The 26384-nt window shown below is 43.8% G+C and overlaps 1 protein-coding gene across 1 annotated transcript in view; it reads right to left on the bottom strand.

Annotated features, from left to right (window-relative positions):
- The window catches only part of LOC109644567 (contactin-associated protein-like 5), a 90868-nt gene that overhangs the window by 16972 nt on the left and 47512 nt on the right, over nt 1-26384 (bottom strand). Inside the window, exons 12-20 of the mRNA XM_069532893.1 lie at nt 25421-25540; nt 20911-21111; nt 16910-17066; nt 15525-15652; nt 12481-12651; nt 11436-11654; nt 7932-8171; nt 4391-4618; nt 1380-1513 (exon numbers count right to left, since the gene is read on the bottom strand). Of these exons, the coding sequence (XP_069388994.1) occupies nt 1380-1513; nt 4391-4618; nt 7932-8171; nt 11436-11654; nt 12481-12651; nt 15525-15652; nt 16910-17066; nt 20911-21111; nt 25421-25540 (1598 nt within the window). The remainder of the gene's footprint in view (nt 1-1379; nt 1514-4390; nt 4619-7931; nt 8172-11435; nt 11655-12480; nt 12652-15524; nt 15653-16909; nt 17067-20910; nt 21112-25420; nt 25541-26384) is intronic.

The following is a 26384-nucleotide window of genomic DNA, read 5'->3' as shown; positions in this document are numbered from 1 at the left end:
CAAATTCAAGAGCTGAAACTTTTCACTCGGATGGTTTTGAAAAATGTGTCTGATTTGATTTTTGTTGATGTGACTCAAACATGAAAATCCTGTTTTATATTATTTAAAAAAATGTTCTTATTATTCAGATTTTTTTTAATTATAATGTTTTACTATATATAGTTTCTATTTCATTTATAGTTTAGTTTAAAATATCTTATATTTTTCAGTCTGACCTTGACTGTTTGTGCAGCTGGTTCAATATTTTCAATGTTGTTACCACATAAATATATTTCAGACCACAAAGTTTAAACAGGTGCTACTTTTTTTTTTTTTCTTGTTTTCTCATCGGCTGACATTAAAAAAAACAAAACAATATTTGTATTCGAACAACTTTATCGACGGGAAAAGCAAGTGAGCAAGATCCGAGGATGGAGAAAAACTTTGTTCAGTAGAGTTTTTAAACCTTGAGAGAAACAGTAAAAAATCTTAAAATCAATTCTATAAAAGCTCAAATGAGAGTAAAGTGCTCTGGGATGCAACGTTAACGTTAAACCACTCGGTAAAGATCTGAGGTAAAAAACCAGCAGCTTAATAAAAAAACCTTAAAAATCTCTTTCTGCCCTTCAGTTGTTTCAAAGTGTAACGGCGCTGCAGTGAAAGTAAAAATGCACTTCAGGGTGCATCAGTGTGCCGTTACATCACCGCTGCGTTCGGTCAAAGGTGGAAACAGACGTGAGACTCTCACCCTGAGGCGCAGCGAGCGGCTTTCTCATCCCGGTGCTGAGTTATTCTATAAATAGTAAAAATGTTGACTCTAACCTCTGCTATGAAACGGACAGTGAACTCGGAGGACCACCGCTGAGAGCAAACACACCTCTCTATCTTTATTTCACGCTGCACTGTTTGAACTGCACATTTCTCCCCGCGCGCCGGACGATGAGCAGCTTCCTGTCCACCATGTTTTTTTTTTTTAATCCTCGTGGTAAACTTGACTCTGCGGCGGCTTGTGTCGTTCTCTGGTGTTTAATCATCTTTGTTCCACTCAGCGGGTATCAGAGGGTCATTTCCTGTGACCTCCACGTTTTTCTCACCGCTGTAATAAAGCAACATATATCTGCCATCTTGTGACGTCGCCGGAGCCAGAGTCAGCGCAGCTGTTTGATTTAAATGCACCATGAATTTTTGTCCCATGTGATAACATGGAGGAGACAGGGTTCTTAATATTGTATTATATCGCAGATTGTTCGAAAGGCTAAAAAAAAAAAACTAGTTAAAGTTAACAGACAGACAAATACTTTCTGATTTGCTTTGTCTCCTGAGGTGAGAACTGTGTCCCGCGGTGACAGAACGTTGGCCGACGAGGGACAGACTAAAACTCCACGGTGTCCTGTCCCCACCTGAATGTAGAGGTTTTTTCCCACTCGGTGGATCCGGATTCGATGGAGTCGTCCGTCTGCCAGGTTAGTGAGCACGGGGCTGAACACGTCCGGACTCCGGTCCGTCTGAAGGTGATACCAGATCTGCAGACTCCCTGGAAACAGGAAAGCAGGAAATTCACCACTGTCGAGTACACGAGACACATATTCTACTCTGCGTGTGGAAAATATTTTACAAACAGGTGAAGTAAAAATGTACTGAAACGATTCAGGCCGCCTGCAACTGTAAATAGATGCTTTGCTATTTCTAAACTTCTTCAAGTGCCTTCTGAGAAATACAAATATTTATCTCATAGCTCTTCACTCCCACACTGAATAAGTCAATATGTGTTCACTGTTCCTCCCACACACACACACACACACATCACACACAAACACACACAAACACACACGCACGCACATTTGCCTGCAGATCCGAGAGTCAGCGGGCGAAGTATTTTCGAGAGGAGCTGGGTCAATATTACAATTCCTCGTCTGTAGGTGAAGGGCTTTGTGTTGTGATTCATTTCAAATCCAGCAAGCTCTCCCACAGACGACGGCCCGGCTGGATGATGTGTCCCCTTCAGTGTTTGCACGGAGCCGGGGAACGACGTGGGCGTTCGGATTTAACACGGCGGAGTGCATTAGGACGCGGACTCTGACTAACAACCGCACACAGGTGTCACCCGGCATGAAGAGCTGAAGTTTGGAGACGGCTTAAAGGCTCTCGGCGTCGACCTTTGAGGCTTTTCTCGGGTCGATAGCAGGAAACGAACGGAAGCGGGAGTTTGACATGTGACGACCTTTTCTGAAAACTTCTCAAGACTTAACGATTTTGTTCAAATATAATTGGGACTTTTTTTTGGGGGGGGGGGGGGGGTTTCCTGTTTAATTAAATTATGTTTGTGAATAAATCTTCCGTTTTGTTTTCAGGCTGCAACACATCCTGAACTTCCTAAAATCATTATCCTCTCACGGCAAGTTTGAAAATCAGTTTTCATTAAATAATGTTTGTGATTATTATTCTCCTTAATTAATTTTAACTTCTGATTCCTGCAGGTTTCAATCAACGCTCCTCGGTTTTAATCGGTTTGCTGTGTTTTGGTTTGATTTGTCGCGGTTTTTCATAAACAAACTTTAAAATATTTTACTTTGAAAAGTATTGCGGTGTAAGACAGACAATGATGCAACTGCTTTTGTTTGTTAATTTGTTGATGAGCAAGATTTAAAAAAAAAGATATTCATATTCATGAGTTTTGTGCAGATCCAAATAAAAAAGCTGATCTAGTGAAGTGTTGAGTCTCAGTGTGCACGCTGTATTCTAGTTTATAATTGTGTTTGTATGATATTAATGTATGCACCAGTGTGTCTACTATTTTTCATATTTATATAAATTGGTGTTCTGCGTGAGTGTGTGTGTGTGCATTACAGAGACACTTCATTTTCAGGCTTAGCTATGACAAATAAATGAGTTCTATTCTTTTCTTTTCTATTCTACGTCGTCTTTTCAAAGCTGCACAGGAACAGAGCTGCGGAGGTTCACTTCGTTCCCTCGCCTATTATCACTTTGCAGAGTTGTGGGGGCGGCTGCGGTGATACAATAATTCTGGCTGTGGCACCAGTAATACAAACAGTCTCTGTGATTCTCTGCTCTGATCCTCAGCTGTCAGCACTATAACATGCAAATAAACTCTAAAAATGTAAGAACACATATAGAGATCAGATCCCCGAGGCTGCTGAATATCATTTCGGTTTTATCGGCACATCTGCACACGTCATAACAACCTGCTGAGGGTCGGGGAAAAGAACAGAACTAGTGTGGGAGCCGCGGTGCAGAGGGTTTTTGATTAGATCCTTCTAATTTAAGTGGATTCCATTTTTCCGCCTAAACAGGATCATCTCTCTCTCCGCTTTCGATTGAACTCTGGTGGGTCTCGTTTTAAAGTGGGCCAACCCGCTGTCAAGGAAGCAATCTCCTCTGTAATAATGTGAGATTATTTGGTAACCCTGTCAGCCTGAGAGAGCAGGGACAGCTTCCACCTGTCTGACGTTAACGCTCTGAGCTGCACTTTCTCACCAGAAGATTTAAATGTTTTCTTTATTAAATATTATGTTTATGTCTCGGTTGATGGTTTTAGTAAAATCAGTTTGACCAATGTGAAAAAAAACAAGACACGAACCTTCCTGGTTTGAAGTCTTTCCGCGTGAGAGAGTTTGAATCTCTTCGTGACTGCGTGAGTTTTCTCTGGCTACCTCCTCCCACAATCCAAAGACACGCAGATTGGGTTTGTATAACCGGAGTCTCTAAATAACTAAATAAATAATCAGAAGGTGTGAATGTGGGTGCGGATGGTGGTTTGTCTCTTTAAAGCTGCAGAAGCTGAGTGAGAGAATGCAAATAAGTGCAAGTCGCTCCCGAATATTCAAAGATCGAATCAAACGTGAAAACTTTGAGTTGATTCCACTTACAAAAAAAACAAAGAATCCAAATAACAAATTAATTTCAAATCAAAAGCGTTGTCACTAAATTCTGGATTTAGCTGCCGAGCTCGTTCCACCGCTGCTCCCCCCCCCGATCCGAACCTTTATAATAAAGTAAATAAATCATTTAGAATCACAGGGCTGTCATTTGGACGGGGGGGGCTGGAGACCTGAGGGCATCACAGGGAGCTTCATATGTCAAACGCTTTGTTTTCCTTCCCAATAACTGCCACTGTGTAATGATGTGGCATTTTATCTGAGCGAGTCTCAAATGGCTTCAAAGGCCTGTGGTTGCATAACGGATGCGTTCGTATGAAAAGTGAATATAAATGTTTAAAACAACCGCATCACGGTGGAAGTGTCTCGCTGCCTCGTGTGCGACCAGGCGGAGGAAGTGTTTGCCGACAGTGCAGCTGCTCAGTTAAGTCTAGAAATCTACGCGTCAATATATTTACCATTAAACATGAGTGTGCGGCGGGATTTCATCCGATAAACATAAAGTCTTCGTGTACCGTTTTTTGCCAGGATGACAGCGATGTACTGATGACTGAAGGTGCTGACGGTCAGCAGCATGGCCGGCCTCTGGGACGTGACGAAGCTGAAGGCCACGTCCTCTCTGGCCCGGCTGCTGCTCTCCGTGGAAACGCTGGTGGCCTGCGAGCTCCGGTTCTGCATCACCGAGAACGGCTCCTGGAAGGTGTAGGTCACGGAGGACTCTCTGTCAAAGGACACCGACACCTCTGCACACACACACACAGGAACACAAGAGAGGGGGAACAACGGTTTCAGTGCAGGAAGCGACTGTTTTTGAAACCAGATTAAAAGATAAAGCCGAGCTCACAGTCCACAGAAGATCCAATTTCCATTACGTCTCCTAACATGAAGGTATTAGATGAAACAGCGATGGTCATGAGCCGTGGGCCGTGACCAAGAGATCGCAAATGTACGCAGCCAAAATTAGTTTCCTCCGAAGGGTATCTGGGCTGAGATATGATGATGAGGAGCTCTTACATCCGGGGGGAGCTCCTCCACGTCGGAAGGTTGTTTGGGCATCTGATTACGTTGCCTCCCGGGCTACTTCCTTTGGAGGTTTTCCACGCCGCCTCCAACTGGGAGGAGACCCCGGGTTACACCCAGAACTCGCTGGAGGGATCGTACATCCCATCTGGTCTGTAAACGCCTCAGGAGCCCGGGGGGAGCGTTTCCAGGGAGACGGACGTCTGGGACGCCAGCGCGACCCGACCCCGGGTAAGTGGCAGAAAATATATGGATGGGTAAACTGAACAATCTGCACAAACCTTATCACTGAAGGGGTCGAACATGTAGTCTGCCTCGTGGGGAGAGAGATAACGTGAAGTCTGTGGGTTCATTTAAAATGAATTAATGAATATTTCTAACATTAGCATTAAACACAACCACTGGCTTTATATTGGAATGTGGCCAAACCCATGAAACTCTTCAGAGACTGAAAATTCACCTCCTGAGAAATAAACCAGCGACAGAGAGCATCTCTCCTCGAGGTTAAGGTGACGTCCCGAAACGGTTTGGTTAAGTCATTCTGGCTGCTGGCGAGGAGGTAAAGCGGGGTGTCCACTCACCAGATGGCCAGCAGTTCAATCCCAGGCTCCATCACTCTGCAGGACACCGAACCATAAATTGCCCCCGTGCATGTTAATGGGTGAATGTGCCTTGTGCTTAAAAGCGGTCAATAAGACTGGTGAAGCATAAAATAAATGAGTTATATTCAATTATCTTCAATGTGTCTTCAACTCTTTATAGCGGGCGACGAATTTCACGTCTACATATCAATAAATAAATGTTAATTCCGAGAATAATCATCTTGAGATCAATCATGAAGTTTTCTGAAGGTTCCATTAAACACAAAACACAAAACGAATGACAGGAACTCAGTCACATTCAAACTGAAGCCTCAACTATGACACGTTATGTCTAATAAATATGAAATAAACACATGTTAAGCTGTTTACATGAAAATACACCTGTAGGAATAGATGGGTCAAGATATAGGTATCGGGTTATTAACAGGTTGTTTGAAGATAAATGAATAAATATGACTTAAAGTAATGAAAATAATTAATGAGGGCAGTTTATTCCAGTTGGTGGGAGTTTTAAACTTTATGGTTTTATCAGAATCGAGGTTTATTGCCAAGCAGGTACAAATACAGGAAACTTGCTGCGGTGTATTTATTTAAAAAAAATACTATCAGCACCAGGGGAGGGTTAGTTACTCTGGTATTTGCCACAGGAAGTGAAAGTGTCAGAGGTTCACAGTCACAGGCAGGTTAAAGGTTAAACTACAATTCTTCATAAAAGAAACTTTTTTACGATGAAAGTTTTTGTAGTTGGCAGATCCGTGCAAATCCAGCGCAGTAAGCTGCCTTGAAACTTCTAAGTTTAAAAGCAGCTGGTGAGGAGAAGCTGCTCCGAGGAGACGACGACACGAAACACGCTGATTCACAAGTGGAAGCTTCAACACCTCTGTTACCTCGACAGATGCTGAGAGTTCAAAGTCCCTTCACGGGCAACCCTCTGCTCTGGGTTTGATGTGTGAAAACACTTTCTTCTTAACTTTCAAATTAAATTTGTATTTCCTGGGGTTAATGGACGGTGGAGGGGACGGTTGCCTCCGCGCCAAGACGCCATGACACCAGCGTCTCTCTTCACACGTCTGCAGCAGCGGCACATTCACAAGCTCTCAGCTGAAGGTGAATCCACTGAAGCAGATAATCTCCAGGCTACTTCCGCTCGGCCGTGTATCACAGCTGGACGGCTTGTTTGAACACAAGCGTCTGGCTCACACGCTAAATTAATAAAAGAGGAGAAAAAAAAGTAGAATGGCCTCGATTTGGTTTCGGTGGACGGACGTGACACAACACGAGGGAACAAATTAAGAAACGAGACTCGAACCAACGTAAAACTTGGACATGCTGAAACACACGGCGGGAAAACGATGTAGCATTCATTGTTGGTTGTCTTTAACGTTTTCAACGACAAGTCAAAACTTCAGGAACACTGTGCTCTGAAGATCGTGAGGGACGAGAGAGAGAGAGAGAGAGTGTGACCTCACACACGATCACTTCCTGTGTTTGCTGATGTGAAAACATAAATTCTGCAGAATAAATAACGAAGAGAACTCGTCCAGTGTTCTGAGGTATTTTCTGATATATAAATATATATATATATATATATATATATATATTTATATATTTGTTATTTATTCATGATGAAGTTTGTGGTTCTCGCTTCTGTTTGTCAGAAAACACTTGAACAAAGTGACAACAATTTAATGTGAAATGACAAAAAACATTTTTAACGTTTACTTTGACTTTTTGCTCAACGTGTAGTTCCTGGTTCATCTTCTAACAGGGAGAAGATGCTAAACTGCTGCGAGCCACCAGGGGGCGATCAAGATGGTTCTCACTTTTGGGAATCTGTCACGTCGTCCATGTTTCAGTCGTAAACACAACAACATCTTGGGAATCATTGTCATTTTCTTATATATATATATATTTACTCTTTAATATCGGCATCTGCGTTCGCCCCAAAAATCTGTATCGGTCGAGCTCGGGTCTCGAACCTAAAACCCGGTGGCGACTCGTCCAACTGTGATAAGATCCAGAGATGAATCAGATGAGCTGCATCCTGCCTCGTTCAGACTAAACCAGCGGAGCAGAAGTAAACAGCGTGGCCTCCTCCCTCCTCCGAGTGTGACTCCAGACTCTTCCTCTCCACCAGAATCCACGCGGCTGCTCGCTCGGACAACTGCTCTCGTATTTGCTTCGGAGTCTGATCGGCTCCGGCCTGTGCTCGCACGCTGCAGCGGATCATTTGGTCTAATGCATTTTAAATGTGGCGTCAGGACAAGTATTAATTGTCTCTTGCACAACTCGCACTTTTATTGGAGCACTCTAATGGAATAGCCTCGGCGTTGATCGATTCTTTGTTTCGTTGTAATCAAAATTCGTCTATTAAAAGAATTACACGACTCGTGCTGCTTCTGTTCGATTCAAACCGGCCGAGGGCGGGACTCACCTTGGTTGCAGGTGGTTCCCCCGTAGGCGGACAGCGAGCAGTCGCAGATGTAGCCGTTGCTCTTCTCGACGCACCTCCCTCTGTTGTGGCACAGGCTGCTGGAGCCGCTGCAGTAGCCGGGACAGCCGGAGCTCACCCCGGGCGTCATCCTGGCCCTCTCCTCCAGGTCGAAGCTCACGCCGTTGACCGTCAGCGTCCTGATGCAGCCCAGGAAGCCTCTCTGCAGGGACGCCGTTCCCCCTGGGGAGACACTGGGCGTTACATCACATCTGATGTCCGCTGGCTGTGCTGAGAAGCATCTGTAATGTCCTTATAATCACGGCTCCCTTTAGGGTTGACGAGGATTTACGACAAGCATTTACTTAATTCCAGCGTGCATCTTGTGCGACCCTGTGGGCACTTAAGCATATGAAACCTCATTATGACTAAATATACAACGTAATGGATGAGACTTCACTGTGAGATGCACATAGAAAACAAATGTTTGGGACTTTGGCAACAGGAAATTACAGATGGGAAAAGTCTCCACCCACGATGCCCGGAGGCTGACAGACGAATCCTCGACACAGCATCACACTAAATAACGCCAACCGGCCGATACATACACACTTTCATAAGTTTATCAACGGGCCCAACAACCTGAGGAGCTAACACAGGAACAGATAAACATAATAAATCAATAAACGGATCAATGCATGTGTTCCTGTGGTGAACCACGATTCAAAACATCCAGAAAACACAGTGTGATGTTGGCGACAGCTTGTGCGCAGCGTGTTTCACAGAGGTGTGAGGAGCTGCAACACGTTCGAGACACTCACCTCCCATGATTCCCTGAGGCACTGTTTCATGTCCGCACGCTTTTTTTTTCACTCTATACACACATGTTATATGTATTAAATATAAATCAGGAGAGGCCGGTCTATTGGGAGAAGGCAGGACACCATGTGTACTGTTACTCTGTATTATATGGTGCGTTGGTGTCTTTCATGCTATTAACCCCTGCTTCCTGTGAGCGCTGGCTTTGTGCAGCGTGGACTTGGGTTATTAACGCCGGGGAGACGCCGTTTCTCTTGTTTTAGCCGACAAACGCTATAAAAATTGGAAACTGGAAACCGGAAAGACCGAAGGGGGACGAGCCTCAGACGTTCCAGACGCCTTTTAGAGTAATTACAGGGAAACGACACCGAAATCAAGAGGGAGAATCTAAAGGAAGTAATGGACGTAGCCTGCGATGTCACGTACAGAAATGCTGCGTTTAATAGAGTTCTGCAGTAATAGGCACTCAGCAGAGCGCACACCTCCACCAACAGTCTCCTCATGTCCAATCAAGCTGCACCAAATTGCACTCGAAGATATCAGTCCCCTAAATGTGACTGATTTGTCCCATTATGATCCATGAATTATTCACTAAGAAACTGGGGAAAATGTCAAAAAACACAAACAGTGAACGTGCAACAAATATTTTTACTCTTTAACTATGTCACACGCGCAGTACTCCGTGGCAAAACGAAATCTGAAACTAGAAATGCTACGAAAACAAATACATTCAAGAGATCTATTGAGTTGAATCCTGTTGGGAGAATAAAAAGTCCCGACTCTGCGCCTGAAACCACATTTGCATCTAAATTTGATGGTTTAAATTTGATCTCTTTTGTTATATTCCAACTTCTTATTCCATTAAAACGAGCAAATATCCAAACTAGCAATCGGTTCTCAAACAGCAGACCGGGCCTTTGGAAAACATAATCACATGTTCATCTTTGTTTTCTTCCAGGGTCCAAATAAAAAAGCCCTTTTAATAAAATAACACCTTTATCCCATTTAATCTCCAGCAGATGACATGTTTTTCTGAGCTCCACAGAGGATTGTTGCTTTTAGTTGTCATTTAATTCCTCTGATGAATTATTCCTTAAACCAAATGATCCGTTAAGTGCATGAGCTCAGGACTAAAATAGAGAGGGAACTATTTTTTGTGTCTTCTGTGTCACTTCCAGAGGGTTGGTGTATTATTAAGGAGACGCATTAAAATGTCAGAGGGGGAAAAGGCTACCGGAGAAATGTGACACGAGAAAGAGAACAGCCTCGCTCCTCGACCGGAGTAATAATGAAAAACAATAAAATAAATGAGTTCTTCATAGCAGCCTATAGGATCGCTTTGTAAATCTATATTAATGCAATAATCACAGGACATTTAAAGAGTTATTGTTCGCCGTAATTATTTCCACACGGGCTCTGAGGGGACACTTTCGTAGTCCGACTACATTATAGGGGACGGGGGACGAACGCGACGTTATTATGAGACGTCAGTATCTTTTTTTTCTTAATTGGACGACTCGAATGGTTTTATTTGTCCTGGTGTGAAACAGAAAAGAAAAAGAGAGATGAAGCCTTTAGCTGGACTCAATCATTTTTAATAACGAGATTATATTTAACTGCCCTCATTTATACTTTAATACTTTATGTGGTATTTGTTTCTATTGTACTTTCTACTTTGAATTTTTCACTCATCTATCTATCCGAGCTGCAGTCTGAGTGTGTTACAGTGGAGAAACTTGAAGACCGCCAGTTTTACCCATGATCCTTAGCTCCTATTTAACTAACTGTGTTGTCAGTCTTCTCAATGGTTTTATCTTCCTCGCTGCGTTTACCTGCTTTACCAGAAGTTTTTTCATCTTTTGAGAAACAGAAGTTGTTAATCGTTAAACTGAGGAACGAGGCCGACCCAACGGTTGACGTGTTCGAACTATAAGTCACGTAACTTCTGTCTGCGGGAAAACGAGCAGGACTTTAACTTCCATTAGCAGCTGCTCCCAAAAATAGCTCCACTCACTTTTCATTTCTATCACTTCTTCAAAATTAAAGCACTCACGACGTGAGAGTGTTGCATTAAGACTCGCTTCAGGACAATCGGAAACGTTTCTATAAAGCTGAATCAATCAATATTAACATGTTATAAAAAGATAATATGAGATTAACATTTCAACACAAAGGATTCTGGGATGTGAACAGAGTCCAGGTGATGAAACTTTCAGCTCATTGTTTTGGTTCAAATTGTCTCATTAATCTAATTTTTCAGCTTTAGAGTCACGTTGCTCCCGCGTGAGTTAGCGTAAACTGAAATAACCCATCGAGACGTCACCCGTTGGTTTGTCGACAGTCACCCCCTGCTGGTCGTCGGAAAGAAGGCAGGTTTAAGGCCCTTCCGCGTTGGCTTCGCTCTCCGGAGTCGAAGTACGTTTGTTCTTTACACAGCGGACCGGCCCCTGAGAGAGCGACACATGAACAACTCCGAGAGCGAAGTTTTGCGGAACACTTTAACTCTGACGTTTCTGATCCAACCCAAGATTAGACGTAGATTTGAAACCCGGGGCCTCCTGAGAGGGGGTGGAGCCTGACAAGCGAGGACGCACTCTGGTGATTTTGCTAACAAGGAAACAGCAAATCCCCCTCCCCCGGACTCACCGTGCGGCGGCGCAGTGTACGGAGCTGGACGACGGAGCCTACCTATGAAGAGCTGGCTGCTGAGCCGCAAGCGCAGGTGCCCGTCAGCCGGAGCCTCCAGGAAGCGGAGGGGGAGCTGGTCGACCTGCAGCGAGGCCTCCCGCACGTTGCGCTCTGCCCTCACGTAGTGCCACTGTCTGTCATTCAGGGGCAGGTGGGACTTCACGGAGAGGAGCGCCGGACCATTTCCCACATCAAAAGAGAACGTCACCACCGAGGGAGCTGCACACACACACACACACACGAATGTGATACTGGGTTTTTTCATGGTCTCCTCTGTCCTCCCTTTCTGATGCAATTTGATACAATGCTGCTGGGAAAACTTGATGACCTGAATAGATTTATGAGGGGGCTCAGCTGACAGCTTGTCAATATTTCACAATGCCTCTGATGCTGCAGTAATACATAACGGCTACAAATATCCTGAGAACTCCTCCCCGAGGTTTGTGAACAAAACGCACGGTAATCAACAACTTCACATCTTTTTAACGACCGCAATAAATAAACTAAAGCGGCGCTGCCGGAGCTACCTCTGCCGTCAGTGCAAATGTACTCACGTGCTTATTAAATATGCCGTTTGGTGCGAGTCCAGACAATCCGAAAATCCCACAGACTACGATTCTTAATTGTTTCACGTGTAAACGAGCTATTTTTCCAAAAAAAATCTAAAAATATCCGCAGCCTTTTATTTTATTGTTACAGTAAATCCACAGCACATTTCTATTATGTCATCTGCTGTAATCATTATGGATTTCAGCTCCGCTAAATGTGGAGCAAGGAAATGCTTTTAACGTCTCCTTCGGCAGCATGACATTGCTGTTGACTGTGTCATTAGGATTACATCATGCTGGGCGGACCTGACAGTCGGCTTCTCGGGGAAATTAAACTGTCAACTACAGTACGGCGAGTATTTCCATGTGAGAGAGGCAAAGAAATATCACTGACAGCTTTTGTGGCTGTTGTTATGTACGGTTACTCTTTTCCTGTCTGCGTGCGTGCCCTTGTCATGTACTTTGTGCGATGGTGCACTTCTGTTGCGCCGACTCACAGCTGAGCTCCACTCTGATGAAGTCTTTGAGGCCCAGGTTCTCGAGAAACACTCCTGAAGGAGCGCTGGTCTTGAAGTAAAAGGAGATATCAGAGGAGAGCTCCGCCTGCAGGGTGGGGAAGTAGAGGTACGACGACTCCTGGTAGAAAGACGCTGCGTTCCATATGGACTCTGACAGAGGGACAGAAAACACAGAGGGGAGTTGTAGAAGGAGAGACGATCTGAAAGTAAAGTGCAAGTCTGTGAAAATTCTCTAGTGAATGACGTCTAATTGCAATCAGAACGTCATTCAGTAGAGCACACACTCATAGATATCAGTCCCCTGAAGTCCAACAACATCATCTCGCAATGTTGAAGTGAAGAAATTCCAGGTTCCGCTCATTCAGAGGAGCCTGAGTGTGGTTTGGTAAAAGAAGTGGAGTAATTACAGCTTCCCTACTTTCCCAGAGCCAGAGACTAGAAACCACCTCAGGACAGACTTCATTTTTCCAATTAGTGAAGTCTGCAGTTATGTCAAACTGCAATAAGGCTATCTGTATTTCAGATAAAGAAATTCCTGGATATGCCCCTTACCGTGGATCTGATCTAATATTTATTGGGTTCTTCCTCGGGTCGTGCGAAACTGAGACTAGATGTCAACGAAGTCAATCAAACCACACTCATGAATATCAGTTTCCTAAATGTGCCTGATTTGTTTTTTTTCCATCAAGATCCACAAATGATTCCCTGAGAAATTGTCGAAAAAAACAAAAAAACACGAAAGATAAAAACCAATTCCTGGATCTGCTTCTTTCTCTGGAACCAAACAAACATTTATCGACTTCTTTCTTCCACCGAGTTTCACGGACAGAGGCGAACACACAACCCCTCTTGGCGGAGGTCGTAATGAAATGCAAAAGAGACGGGATTGCTCTGAAATCAGATCTGCCACCGATTCCTCTCATGTTGATAGAAAGCTGTGATCTCTGGTGTTTAACATTCTCACACTTTGTCCACCCGTCCATCTGTCTCCACACTGAAGCACAGCTGTTACACGTGGAACTGGAGGACCTCCATTGTCAGGAAAGCATCGAAATAGATTCTGGTTTTAATCATTCTGAACCTGCGCGTTGCCAATTTGTCTCCACCAATATTTGACCAATCTAAAAACGATCTTGCCATTTTGATTCTGCGTAGTGTTTCCCATTTGATCTACGCAAGAATGCCATGTTTGTGGGTTTTTCTGCGAACGTGTGAAACATACGGGGGCCACTCGTCCTCCCAGAGTGAATACACAACTGAGCTAAGTTTAAAAAACATGTTCTGGAATCAATCCAAACATTTATCTTCTTTGAAACCAGTGGGAGAAATATTTACCACTCAGTGCCTCCCTGTAGTTCTTCATGCAAGTCGGTCATTAAGACGTGGACATGAATTACGAGGTCAATCAGCCACAGCTTGTCAAACTGATTTGTTCGTTAATGCCAGGCGTCATTTTATCGTGAAGAATCCCGGGAGCAGCCGCTGACACGCAGACAGGTGAGCTGCAGGCTCTGATGCTCCGGGCTCGTGTCCTGTCAAAGATCTCGACACGAGTTCAGGAGTTGAATGAAAAAAAATGGAAAATGAAAAGAAGAAGCTCCTGACGTGAGCTAAACAAAAGGTGTGAGAGTCGCTGCGACGCTGCCTGGAAACTCTTAGAGTTTCTGCAGGTGCAGAATAAAAAGCTGAGTTCAAACACAGTCGCACAGTTGTTGTGACATTTCCTTGAAAATCCACTGTGCTGTTTTTTAAAGGTTCGTTATGGTGTCAGATTTATATTAATTGAAAATGTGTCCAGAATTAGCATATAAATCATAGACTATAATAAAGGTGGACGTGTCTGCACTTTCTCCCAATTATGAAGCCAAAATTAACTTCACTAATTGGTCACCAACTTATCCTCACTCATCGTCAGCTGCTTTAGCTGCAGCTCAGCCACAAAGGAAACAGGTGAGCAGCTCGAGGCTCGATATCAAAGTCCTGCACACGCTCAACCAATTGTCTCAGCTGTCAATCATGACATGACACCCTGTTTTTATATCATCAGATAACGAATTATTTATCAGAAACATGAAACATGTTTGATTATCTCATTTGGATCCATCTCCCATTTGCTAACATGGAGGAGGCAGGGTTTATAACCTACAGCCGGCCACCAGGGGGCGATCCAGGTGATTTGGCTTCACACAGTCTATGATAAACAGGAGGGCAAACACAGCTTTTTATTTTGGTACCAGAGAGAAAACCAAACCCAGGTTGTCGGTTTTAATTATTTGACCCAGAAGCCAGTTCTGTTTCTTCTGTCTTCGTTTCTAATATGATGACTTTTAAAATTACTGTTTGAAAATCTCTTATTAAAGGAACCAAGGACGATTTCAAGGCAATGACGCAGACTTTGGTTCTGCAGCATCACTAGAAACACCACTGATACCTCAGCACAATTTGTTTATCATGCGTTTACTAAACATTTTCTTTCATTTTCTTTTCAATCATCCACCAATTTCTAACATAATAGTTCAGATTATGCACGAAAAAGTCTCATAACGTGTAAATATGTTTCAGTGGCCAGGCTGAGGGAAGAAAAACATTCCAGAAGTTGTTGCTGGAAATGACGTGGATGTCTTCTCTATAATTTCACACAGTGTATTTCATCCATTATTCAGCCTGACACACATGAAGTCGTTAAGTTATCTCCACTTGAATTTAAAGTAGAGTCCTGGGGTTTGAACTACATTTGACTGCAGATGAGCAACTAAGAATTCCCCGCCCCGTGTCCGCGGCTCACCGTGGGACACGGAGCAATAAATATCGACCATCTCTCCCCCCCAACCCCCTCCTCCGAGACAGACAGACAGACCTGCTGATGACTGAAAACAACAGATGAGGTTTAACTCTCTGCTCGTGGGTAAATAGAGAAAAGGCATAAAGACGTCATCTGAACGTGGTTTGTCTGTGTTCGGCCCTAAGCCTCCATCTGCAACCAAATCTAGCACAGCAGCGTCAACACTGAGGTGATCACCTACTGTCTCCATAACAACGCAGAGGGCCGATGTGGTAGATGGCTTTCGAGCCTGTTCTGTTGGTGTCTCCGATTACTATCTGGCTGACTGGTAGGTGGTCTTTATAGGAGAGGATTCCCGTGTCATTAGCCCTGTGACAGACAAAAAAAAAGAGAGGAACAAATAAATAGCTGTGCAGAGCCCTGGAGGGCTGGATGCCTTTATGGGGGTCCAGATAGAGGCATCCATTCCTCTGCATTAGCACAGAACGCAGAGTAAACACATTAAAATGGGAGCAATCTATCACAATGCAGACAACTGCCGCTGGAAATATGCAAACTGAGCCGAATCCGGAGAAGCTTTGGAGTGGATTAACACACAGAATGCAAAGACATCCAGGGCGTCTAATAAACCACAAACTCTAATGCAGCCTTTGTTTCTCCATTCAGCCCCTTTAGAAATTATGATTAGCTTGATCGTAATTGTAATATTACGTGCGAGCTGTAATTAATAAGACACCGGTCTGTGAAACTGTTCTCACACATTCCCAAAACAGAAAATGAGCTCTAAACATCGGAATGAGGAGAATCACATGAATAAACATTTATTTAATTCTGAGGGAAACAGTGTGAGCTCTCTGAGGACGCAGATAGGTGCAGGAGGAAAACACTACACCGAGTGTGAGCGGCTCCTGGGGACCTGTGAGTGGTTTTAATCTTTTAGAAATATTTACTCTATGTTGTAAAAACAACAAAAAAAAGACGAGAACAATTTTGGAATTAATCCTTTTTTTAAGCTGCATTCAGACATTTCTAGACTTTTTCCTGAGTCGCTCATATCGTTATTTTTCTTTTTAGGATTATTTTATCATTGATTACAATTCTCCGGACATTTTCCAGAACATTTCCCGCGGCCCCCTGGTTTAATTATCCAGAAAAGGTCCACGTGACGACACAGCAGGAAACTGTCACGTACACAAAGACCGGCGGCGGCGAGATTCAAGAGCTTTTGACGATAAGTCTCAAGTCTTTTTTACTTTATTCAACTGTGTTAATTCACAATTAGGACCTAATATTAAGATAAGTGTGAATTAGATTTACATTCAGTTTATTAGGAACACTAAAGCAGTCTAATACAATGGTCCAACAGTAAATCCTCTTTGGTGAAGGTTGTAATTTTCAGTTTGTGTTGAGCCTGTGTTGGAGAGGTGCTGATTCAACTTTATGATGCTCGTTAGGCTGTAGTTTATGGTGCTCTTGAATCGTACTGTGCTGCCTCTGTTATTTATATGCTGATATAAGTGGAGGGTGGACAAAATGATGGGAACACCTCTTTTGATATAAATATGGTAGAAAAAAAAAAAAAGGAAGGAGAACAAATCTCCATTCCGGGTTAGAAGCGTCACGTACCATGCGTCTGAATCGGCGTCACAGTTGCAGAAGAAGTTCATGTCGATGCAGTTCTCCTCCAGGCTGCAGGAGCACTGCTGGACCCCGGGCAGGAAGCCTCCCCAGTAACTCCTCCTTTCTCCTTCGCGGTCCAGCCACCAGGACAGCGGACTTCCATCTGTAACAATACACCAGTCCCGACAGTCAGCCGCCGCTGCCACGGCCTGATGCCTGCCAGTGCCACTGCTCCAGCTCAAGTAGGTCAAGGTCATGGTCTATTTTTGGAGGATTTCATTATTTTGCTTCACTGGCTTTATCCTCGAATCCAAGAGGAGGAAATATATTCAGGCAAACTAAACCAAAAAACAAATAAATAGGGCAGGATTTTTTTTAAGAAAGATAACACATTGAGAAAATCCTGTTCTTCCAGCAGCAGCTGTGCCAAGAGGTTTACGTAACACGACAAACACAGAGAATGTTAAAGAGAAACAATGCAACATGCTTTACATGATTCAAATGTTTTGGGTCACAAGTCAGCAGATCAAGTATTAATCAAGAAAGATGCAGGAAAGTTTCTGCTCCTAAAAATATAATATAATATATATATATATATATCTCAATATTGGAAATGTGTATTATATCAGTATTTCCAGTCGGGCCCGAAATTCCATATGGTTCAGGCTCTAATTCATATCCACAATCAAAACATATACACACATGATAAAAGTCAAAGGCTTATATCAAAATCGTTTGTCAAACTTAAATCAAGGTTGACATTTCACAGTAAACATAATTAAACATAACGAGGGATAAAAACTCAAAGACAAAGAAAGGAGTGAACAACAGAAGGAGAAAATAATAACTCACAGAGAGGATTTGGTTTCAGAGCTGTTAATTCCTGATAAATCATTTAAATGGACCCGTCTCCTCATGAATTATGCACGTTGAACTTTAACCGAATGGGCAATTTTCTTCATTGCATAAATGTGTTTGTTTTGATTCCCCGCTCGCATTTCATGATAACACTCCTGTGAGTGTCAATGAGGCTACAGCAAAGCCATAACTGCACAATTCATTACCTCCACTATGAGGTTAAGTGGTCCGGCTTCAGTCATCTGTCACACAACGTGACCCTGCATCAGAGATGAGCCCGCCGAGCAGAGAAAAGCCCATTAAGCCACATGTCAGAATATACAATTAAGTGTCACATGCGATGCTGCTTTTCTTCCCACCCTAACATTAAAGCTGCATTAGGCAGCGTTTTTATGTACGGATACACACGTCCTGTTAGTCTACGTCACAGAATCGGGCGGAGGTAGTGAACAATGCGACGCACCATCAGATAACACGTCGTCAATTAAAAGTTCGAAATAATGAAGGGCGGAGGATGAACCGCAGGCTGCACAACCCCGGAGAAGGCCGGAGGTCGTTTGCATTGAAGAGGTTGAGAATAACACTCGTCCTATTGTCTTTACCCTCGATCCCCATCACTGCAGACAAACCACATCCCCTCTGTTCTGCTGCCTGTTTTTAAACCGACATCCAGACAGCGAACAGGTGCACAAATAAGAACAGGCAACAATCAATAGCTCCTGAAGTAGAGGTCAGTCTCACTCTCTCGCTTAAATTGGGGGGATATTGACAGAAGTTACACACGGAGAGAAAGCAAATGCATCCCTCTCCCTGCTCTTTATTTATCTTCACCAGCGCTGCACACAGAACCCAGTGAGCGGCACTGAAACAAACTACAGGAGCTTTGAAGATCGTAATGAAAGATAAAAATACTTTCAGCCGATAAAGAAGATGACATTTATTTTGAGGCTTTTCTTCGGAGTGATTTGCAACAAGAGCTCCAAGAGATACTTGGCATAGAAATTGGAAGCACATCCATCTCAGCGGAAGACTAATGCCCGCTGATCACGGGAGGATTATCGGAAACAAATTCGGGACCGTTTGCGGCCTCCTGACAATCGCGGGGGTGTTGCTGGTTTGAGACTGATCGGAACAGATTATCTGGTCAAATGATCCTGTAGTGTGAGGGGTTTATAGAAATAATCTTACTGAGCTGAATCGGTGCCTTGCCCATTTCCTCGCCAATTTGAAATCGGGGAGACTGACTCGTGTTTGCGTGAAAAGAACGGGGGGGGGGGCGCAGAAACCCACAATAGCCAATCTGACCAGGAAGCATCACTTGTGCTTGGTTCCATGGGAAACATGGTAACCTACATCGCAGGCCGTCCTCCTCGTTGTGTTCACTCTGAAGGGAGTTTCTGGAATCACTGCTCAGAAATCATTTGTTAAATTGCCAAATGTGCGTTCTCGGTCTGGATCGTCTAGTGTGAGCGACCTCAAGATCAAAAGATTAAGAATCTGTCACATCTGTCGTCTCCCTCGATTTGAAAATCAGTTCAGATATGAAAACCATCCCGTGTGCAGCAGGCGTTTGAGCATTCGATTTTTTTTTCTCCAGTAAATACCAGATCCAACTTAACAGCGAGTGGCTGGTAGGCCAACACCATCAGTCTTCTGCTGCACCTCATCTCCAGCAAAAGATCTTTGACAACAGTGAAACATAAGCATAAAAATGTTCGCTCTCGTTCCGCTGGCGTGGTTTTCTTTAAACCTCGACTGACCGGAGCCGTCAGGTGGATGACGACGAGCGTGCTGCAGATTGTTTCCAAAATGCCAAGTTGCAATCGTGGCTTCATACAGAAACAATATGTTTCATGTAGACACATGAAACAAACACCTAGAAAAAACAACAACATGTACGGCTGGATAAAAATAAAACTGTGGAAATAACAAGACTGGAGACCGGGACACCGAGAGGAGTCATTAAAATCTCTGCTGAGTGAGAAGACACACACTCGATTCTGAGCAGATTCATCAGGGTGTGTTTAACAATGCAAATCAGGTGAGAGTTGAACCCAATAACAAGAACACTGAGTGACAGGACATCTGTTTTTTAAAGGGAACAGCAGAGATTGACATGCGAGATGTCAGAGTGGAGACACGTCCTGCTTTCCTGCAAATTAACATTTCGTAAGTGCAATTTTCTCCACTAATTAATTTGAGCGTGCTGTTCTGCGGGCGCGCTGTCAAAGAGGATATTGTTTTGTGCACATGCAGCAGGATGATGTGCAAAGAAACATTTAACCATTTCTTTCTGTTTATCCTCAGACACAAACAGAGGTAACCATGAAACAATCAGTCAGCCTCCTCCTGAAACTTTTCATGCAGCCACGAAATAGCTTGTTTTCCGCCTCTCTTTGAAGTCTGGTGTGATAATGAACTTGTTTGTTTGCACACGCGTGGCACCGAGGGAGGAGGCGGAAACTGGGACATCATGAATGTTTCATGATTTAAGAGCAAATGTTCGGATGTTTGGGACGACAAAGGTGCAAGAGCGGTTCGAGATGAATGCACACTGAAGAGATTGGAGACCCGCCTCACCACTTATTGTGAAAACACAACAAGGCGAGCGAGGCAGGAGGGAGGATACTGACGGGGCAGCGGCTCCCAACGCAACAGAACAAAAAACAGCCGGATTTTCAACTCACACTGTCACAACAAACACTCCCCCGACGCTGCAAAGTAAAGCGACGGCAAACTCACACAACTTCCATAACAAGGCCACGTCCAGACCGAGTGTAGCCTGATAAAACGCAGTCTGCTCATTTATATGAATGAGTAATGAATGATGGCAACGCAGAAGGCTCCATGAAAGGCTTGATTGCTCAACTTCTGCCCAATAACACACTGACGGCATCTGGCATGTTGGGTGGCCAAACCGTAGGCTGTGAATAAAGACGGACGACATGTCTCCACTTCAAAAACGAGGCCAGAATATCTTGGCTTCGAGTGCTGCCATCTTGCACTGGGGACGTTTCTGCAGCTCTTATCAAGTGTGTGCAGCTGAAGTCCCACCGATACACACACCTGACCGATCACAGGCGCAGCTGTCAATCATTTTCATACACTACACAACACAACACAACACAACACAACACAACACAACGTACCTTTAGTGTTGAAGAGTCGGGACTTCTTGCAGTTGTAGACCATTTCCTGTTGGCACTGCTCCGACCCCGACACGATGGCGCGCAGCTGCTCGGTCGACGCGCTGTAGTTGAAGGTCGTGACGTGAGGTTTCTGAGGGGAGGAGCTCTGGACTGTGACCGGAGCTGAGATGTTGTGGGTCACCACCGTCCACACCTTCTCCTCTGGAAGAAAGAGTTTAATCTGTTAGCACGAAGCTAACCATAAACCAACTCTCTAAGTATCCGACTGTCGGCGTGATCTTATCCGCACAGTGCTACGACAATAATCCCGTACGAGAATGTTCCTCAAAACACAATAATCTGAAGCTCCTGGTACTTCAACACTTCCCATCTGGCAATGCAGTTTATTTACCCACAATTCACAGCTTCTACTCTAAATACAGAGGAAGGTGTGTCCTCTAAAGACAATTAGAACGTTAGCATGAACTCACTGCACCAAAAAAAAAAAAACCTAGTCGGCACATTCCTATATTTTCTGCACTTCTGAATACTACATAAGAACATTGCATTCACAGTTTTTTCTGAATAAACGAGACCATACCTCAAAACCCCAAGAGAAGCTCTGGTGTAGCCTACTTACAGAGCATCAAGGAAACATGTGTAGTCTGATCTAGTTTTATTTCTGAGTTAGAAACATAAGGGAGGCACTCGAGTGTTTAAGTAGATAGATGGCGTCGATATAAGTTTGTCCGCTTTACGCAGCTCCCTCAGGACTTTAGAGCCAGCTCGTCATTTAGAAAAAACTTTTTTCTCAAGTGACTATAGTTCACTTCCATAGAATATAAGATCACGTACAGTTAGTCGACAGATATACAACTTTTTATTTCAGTGAATCAGTTCGGATGAAACCATAGACTGTGTTTATATGAAGATGGTCGACACGTTTCCACTTCCTCCCACCGTCAGAAATAAAGAGAAAACATCATGGACACAAACGCTGCCGCCTCACAGACGTAATGTTGAGTCTAAACTTAAATGACCAACGCCACATTTTCACAACATCAAATAACTATTTACAAAGATTTATCGGAACATCTGAAGATCAGCGTGACAAGAACGAACCTAAAATGAAGCCATCTTTGAATCACATTTATTTGACATGAAGCTTGACTTTTTATGTTTGTTTCGATGTCCCGTCTGCTAACATGGAGGAGGCAGGTTTGTGATCATACTGCAGCCAACCTCCACATGTGAGGAACAGTTGCTCATCCTCACATACAGTTGTTCGATCTTTTAAATTTAAAAAAAACATTTAGAAAATCATTCCAGCTCAGTTCGGTGAAATACAGAACAGGAAACTGACTTGAACAGGCCGGTGTGATGTTTTATTTTTACCAATATAAATAATTTAATGTTAAGTGGTTCGATGTATCATGTTGTTTTGCAGTCGCTCTGACCCATTTGTGTCATATTTACTCCACAGCTCAGCATTTGGCCAAGTTCATTAACGACTCAGCGAGACGTTGTGTGTTCTTGGCTGAACCATCTGTGTTGCTGGTGACATTTCACATCGCCGGAAAAACCCAATAAAAGTACTCGAGCAGTTTCCCGCGCGCTGGGTTTACTCTCTTCTCTTCGCCCAGGCTGTGGAATTAAAACCTGCAGCGCCCCCAAAACAAACCACGAGACGCTCTCATTTGAATTTCTGACTCTTTTTCTATGTGCATAATTTACTTTCAAACAGTGTGTACGATAAAATCAGATGAGGACTCCATCTTATTTCCATCCTCACTCAATATTCATTATGTGGATTTTGTGTTTACTCTGCCTTAGAGGAAATCCCTCTCCGCTTTTTGATTGATTATTCACATTAGGTTGCGAGGCTTACAGTTATTTACATCTCTAATAGATTCTTTAATTGAGGTCAAGCTGAGGCATCACGGCCGCAGGAAAAAAAATCCTGAAATGTTAGAACCCCTCAGCAGGAAGATGGCACCGCTCTCCTCGGTAACGACACGAGCGGCACATTAACCTTGGGAAGGACAAAGTATCCGGGGAAGTTGTGACAGCTGACTGATGTGTACTGTCTCCACAGTGTCAAACCTGAACGCTCTGCGTTTTGTGCCTTTATGTCACGAGGACCGGGAATCGAGTTGCGTCTCTCTCCCTGTCCGTCAAACGCCACATCTTTGGTGTCACAGTTTCAGCTGATGCAGAAGCACGAGGGCTTCACGGGATACCACGGATACCGCGGGGTCGGATGGAGGCGACGCTTCTATGCCAGACACACCAGACTGGTTACAGACCCAGTTTTATAATTCACACTAATTGCTGACTGCAGATCAGAGGTTTTCAAAGAGGGAGGCGGGGCTCCCGGGGGGGGGGGGGGGGGGGGCTTCAAACTGTTTCAGGGGAGGCTCCATAAATGAAGGTAAAATAGAAATTATATATATATATATATTTTCAAGGGAGTTTTACATTAGTTACCAGGAGGAAATCAGCTTTAATGTGTTTAATGTGTGTGGTAATTGCTGTTTTGAGTCAGAAACTATAAAGACGTCTGAGGTTAAATCAAACAGCAGGATTACGTTATCTTAGCTCAGCTGCTCAGTGTCTATGGAATTAGATAGAAGTGTGGTCGGGGAGTGCACACCTCCACCGAGGTTAACACCCTCTCTCCCAAAGCTAAAGAAAGTGGATTTGCCCCTTTGTGTGGGCTGTGAGGTTTCTGTGGGTCACGTCCCACAAGTTTCGTGAAGTAGATTTTGAGAATCTTGTTGACGGACAAACAAACGACCATGAAAACACTAGATCAGAGCACAGAGGCTCAGAGTAGACTCAGGACAGACCAACCAAACCGATCTACATGTAGTATTTGGTTTGACGGAGGAAGCCGGGAATTATTTAAACTCCACACAGAAGGACATTGGTCGCAAACCCTCTTGCTGTGAGTCCGTGCCCGATTTTAAATGTTTTCTATCCTTCCACCAAGTTTTGTGAAAATCTGTTTGCTTGTTTCTAGAAAATCCAAACAAACAAACAAACACGGAGACGTACAGCGGCGACAACAGATCCTCCTTGGTGCAGGTAATAATGATCACCACTGAGGCATCCACACATTCGAGCGCAACTGAGCCACTAGACTGAGGAGGAAGCGTTTTTTCCAAACTCACTCTGACGCCCACAGCCTCAGACTTGGAGACCCAACTCTGCAGATCGTTACAAGTCAGACGGGAAACTCAGTCGCTCTTCAAAACTACAACAAGTTGCCATGAAGTTTGTTTCAGATGATTGTTCTGCAGGGAGAACTGTTCCCAATGATTTTATTGACGGATTCTTTTCTCCTCCTTGAGGGAGAGGTCAATGATTTCTCCTGGAGCGACACATTAACATCAGGACTTGAGACTGTATTCCTAAAATCAATGGACAAACCTCTGTGAATATCTGATTTGAATATTCCCCCTTCACTGCTGAAGGAATACTAATGTGAACTTGTGGCGGCACTCGGGTCAGAACCACCGCTTTATTCACGAGAGAACCCAAAACACAACAGGTGGATTTCTGAGAAACTCACTGGACACCTCTATTCTGTCCCGAGGACTTAACATTTCCAGGTTGATCACTTCTCTATGGCGCCGTTATTAGATCAAAATGTCAGCCTCTGCACGCAGAGTATCATAACTCACTGGCACAGCGCCATGAACGCAAGTGAGCAGATTAATGTTTCCGGGGGGGATTAGCCTTTTTGACTTTAATGACCACATGCTCTGATGGAAACTGTATCCTCCAGGGGCCACTAGTGATCATTTAGACTAAGCTTTTTAAAGCGTAATCTTGCCGTGACACTTTTTTAATCTGAGCAGTTTTTACATGGCTGATTTCAGAGACAGGCACAGGGAACGTCTTGTGGGTCGACGCTCAGGTCCAGTGAGCGCGATTTAGGCAGAGGGGATCTAGAAACGGAATAAAGAAGAACCCTAGTGGTGTGTTTCATCGAAGTTCCATGGATTGTTGTTTTCTTTACTCTAGAATAAAACTTAACATTTAAATACCTTATATTTAAATACTTAACATTTAAATACCTTATATTTAAATACTTTACATCAGGAGCTGGTCCTCTCTGTGGAGGCTGCCATGTTTTTTACAGAAGCCCAAACTGGACAAACTAAACGTCTTTTGAGTTTTTAATGACGACTGAAGGTTCTTTTTTTCATATTCGGAGCCTCGTACATTTGCATAAAGAAGCTAGTCTGACACGCCCCCTAACAAAGCCACGTAGAGCGAGAGCAGACGCCGCCATTTCCTGTACTGATAAAGACGCGTTGCAGTGTTGGACGGTTTCAAAAGATATGACGGCACAGGTAAACTCCCAGGAGCTGCTCAGAGTGACAGTGAGGATTGGTTGCTGGATGGTGCACATTAGGATAACGTGGTCGGAGTGATCTTTAAGTGAGAGGACTTTTTCTGCCTCGTCTCAGTGAAACAAAAAATAAAAATAAAGGTGACAACATGGGGGCCGCAGTGATCTCACCTGTCATGTTGCAGTACACCTGCGCGGGCCCCAGGGGACCACTCCCATCTGGATCTATGGAGTAGAAGCCCGAGGAGCTGCCAATCATCTTGTACGCCTCGCAGGACGACTCGTAGATGGCTGAAAGCAGAGTGAGGGCAGGAATCAGATATCGCTCCGACAGCTCGCTCCTGCACACTGCACACACATATTCACCTTGAATAAAGAGAGGTGGTGTTGTTGTTCTATCTATAGCAGGTCCTGCTCTGTATGGATCCTGCTGTTATAAATTCAAATTCACTGTTTTACTTGTGTAATTAATCAGCATCGGTTAATGTCTGAACTCTTTCGGAGGAAGTTGAGTTTCTTGTTTACGTGCAGATATTAAAAAACATGATATTTAACACACATAGATCACGAAAGGAAGCGTTTTGAAAATGATTTCAGGATGAGGACCGATGGTTTATAGAGTTTTTCAGCGATGTTAAAAAGCCACTAACGTTATCTTATTTTTTTTTATATAGTATCCATTGGAAATATTCTAGTTCATGTGCTGTTGTGAAGTTGTAGCCCAGGAAATAAATTCATTGTAGAATGAAGGTAGTTGATCAGCGTGACAGGTTAATTATGTATAAAAACCCTTTTTTCCATGTGGTTGCTCTTTTATCTGTTGAGCAGCAGAAAAAGACACTTGATTCCAAACGGTGTCCAAACTGTGTCTCTCACACTCAAACACTCAAGTTTCAGAGATTCACACGGAAAATGTGTTTTTGAGGGAAGCTGATGACAGTTGAGGTGAAAAAAAAAAAAAAAACTATTTTTAATTCAGCAGATGCTCTTTTCTGTCATGTTCCCTCTGACGTGCAAGAAAGAAAAAAAAAAAAAACACACTGCATATAAACAACTAATCAGTATTCTGGGGCAAGGGGATTTCACACATAGTTTCCAGCACCAGTCTCCACAGCCGATATTAAGGCGTTGTCGG

This window comes from Paralichthys olivaceus, chromosome 10, assembly GCF_024713975.1.
Source record: "Paralichthys olivaceus isolate ysfri-2021 chromosome 10, ASM2471397v2, whole genome shotgun sequence".
Classification (NCBI taxonomy): Eukaryota; Metazoa; Chordata; class Actinopteri; order Pleuronectiformes; family Paralichthyidae; genus Paralichthys; species Paralichthys olivaceus.
Note: the sequence above shows the minus strand (reverse complement) of the source record. Positions and strands in the feature narration are given on the sequence as shown.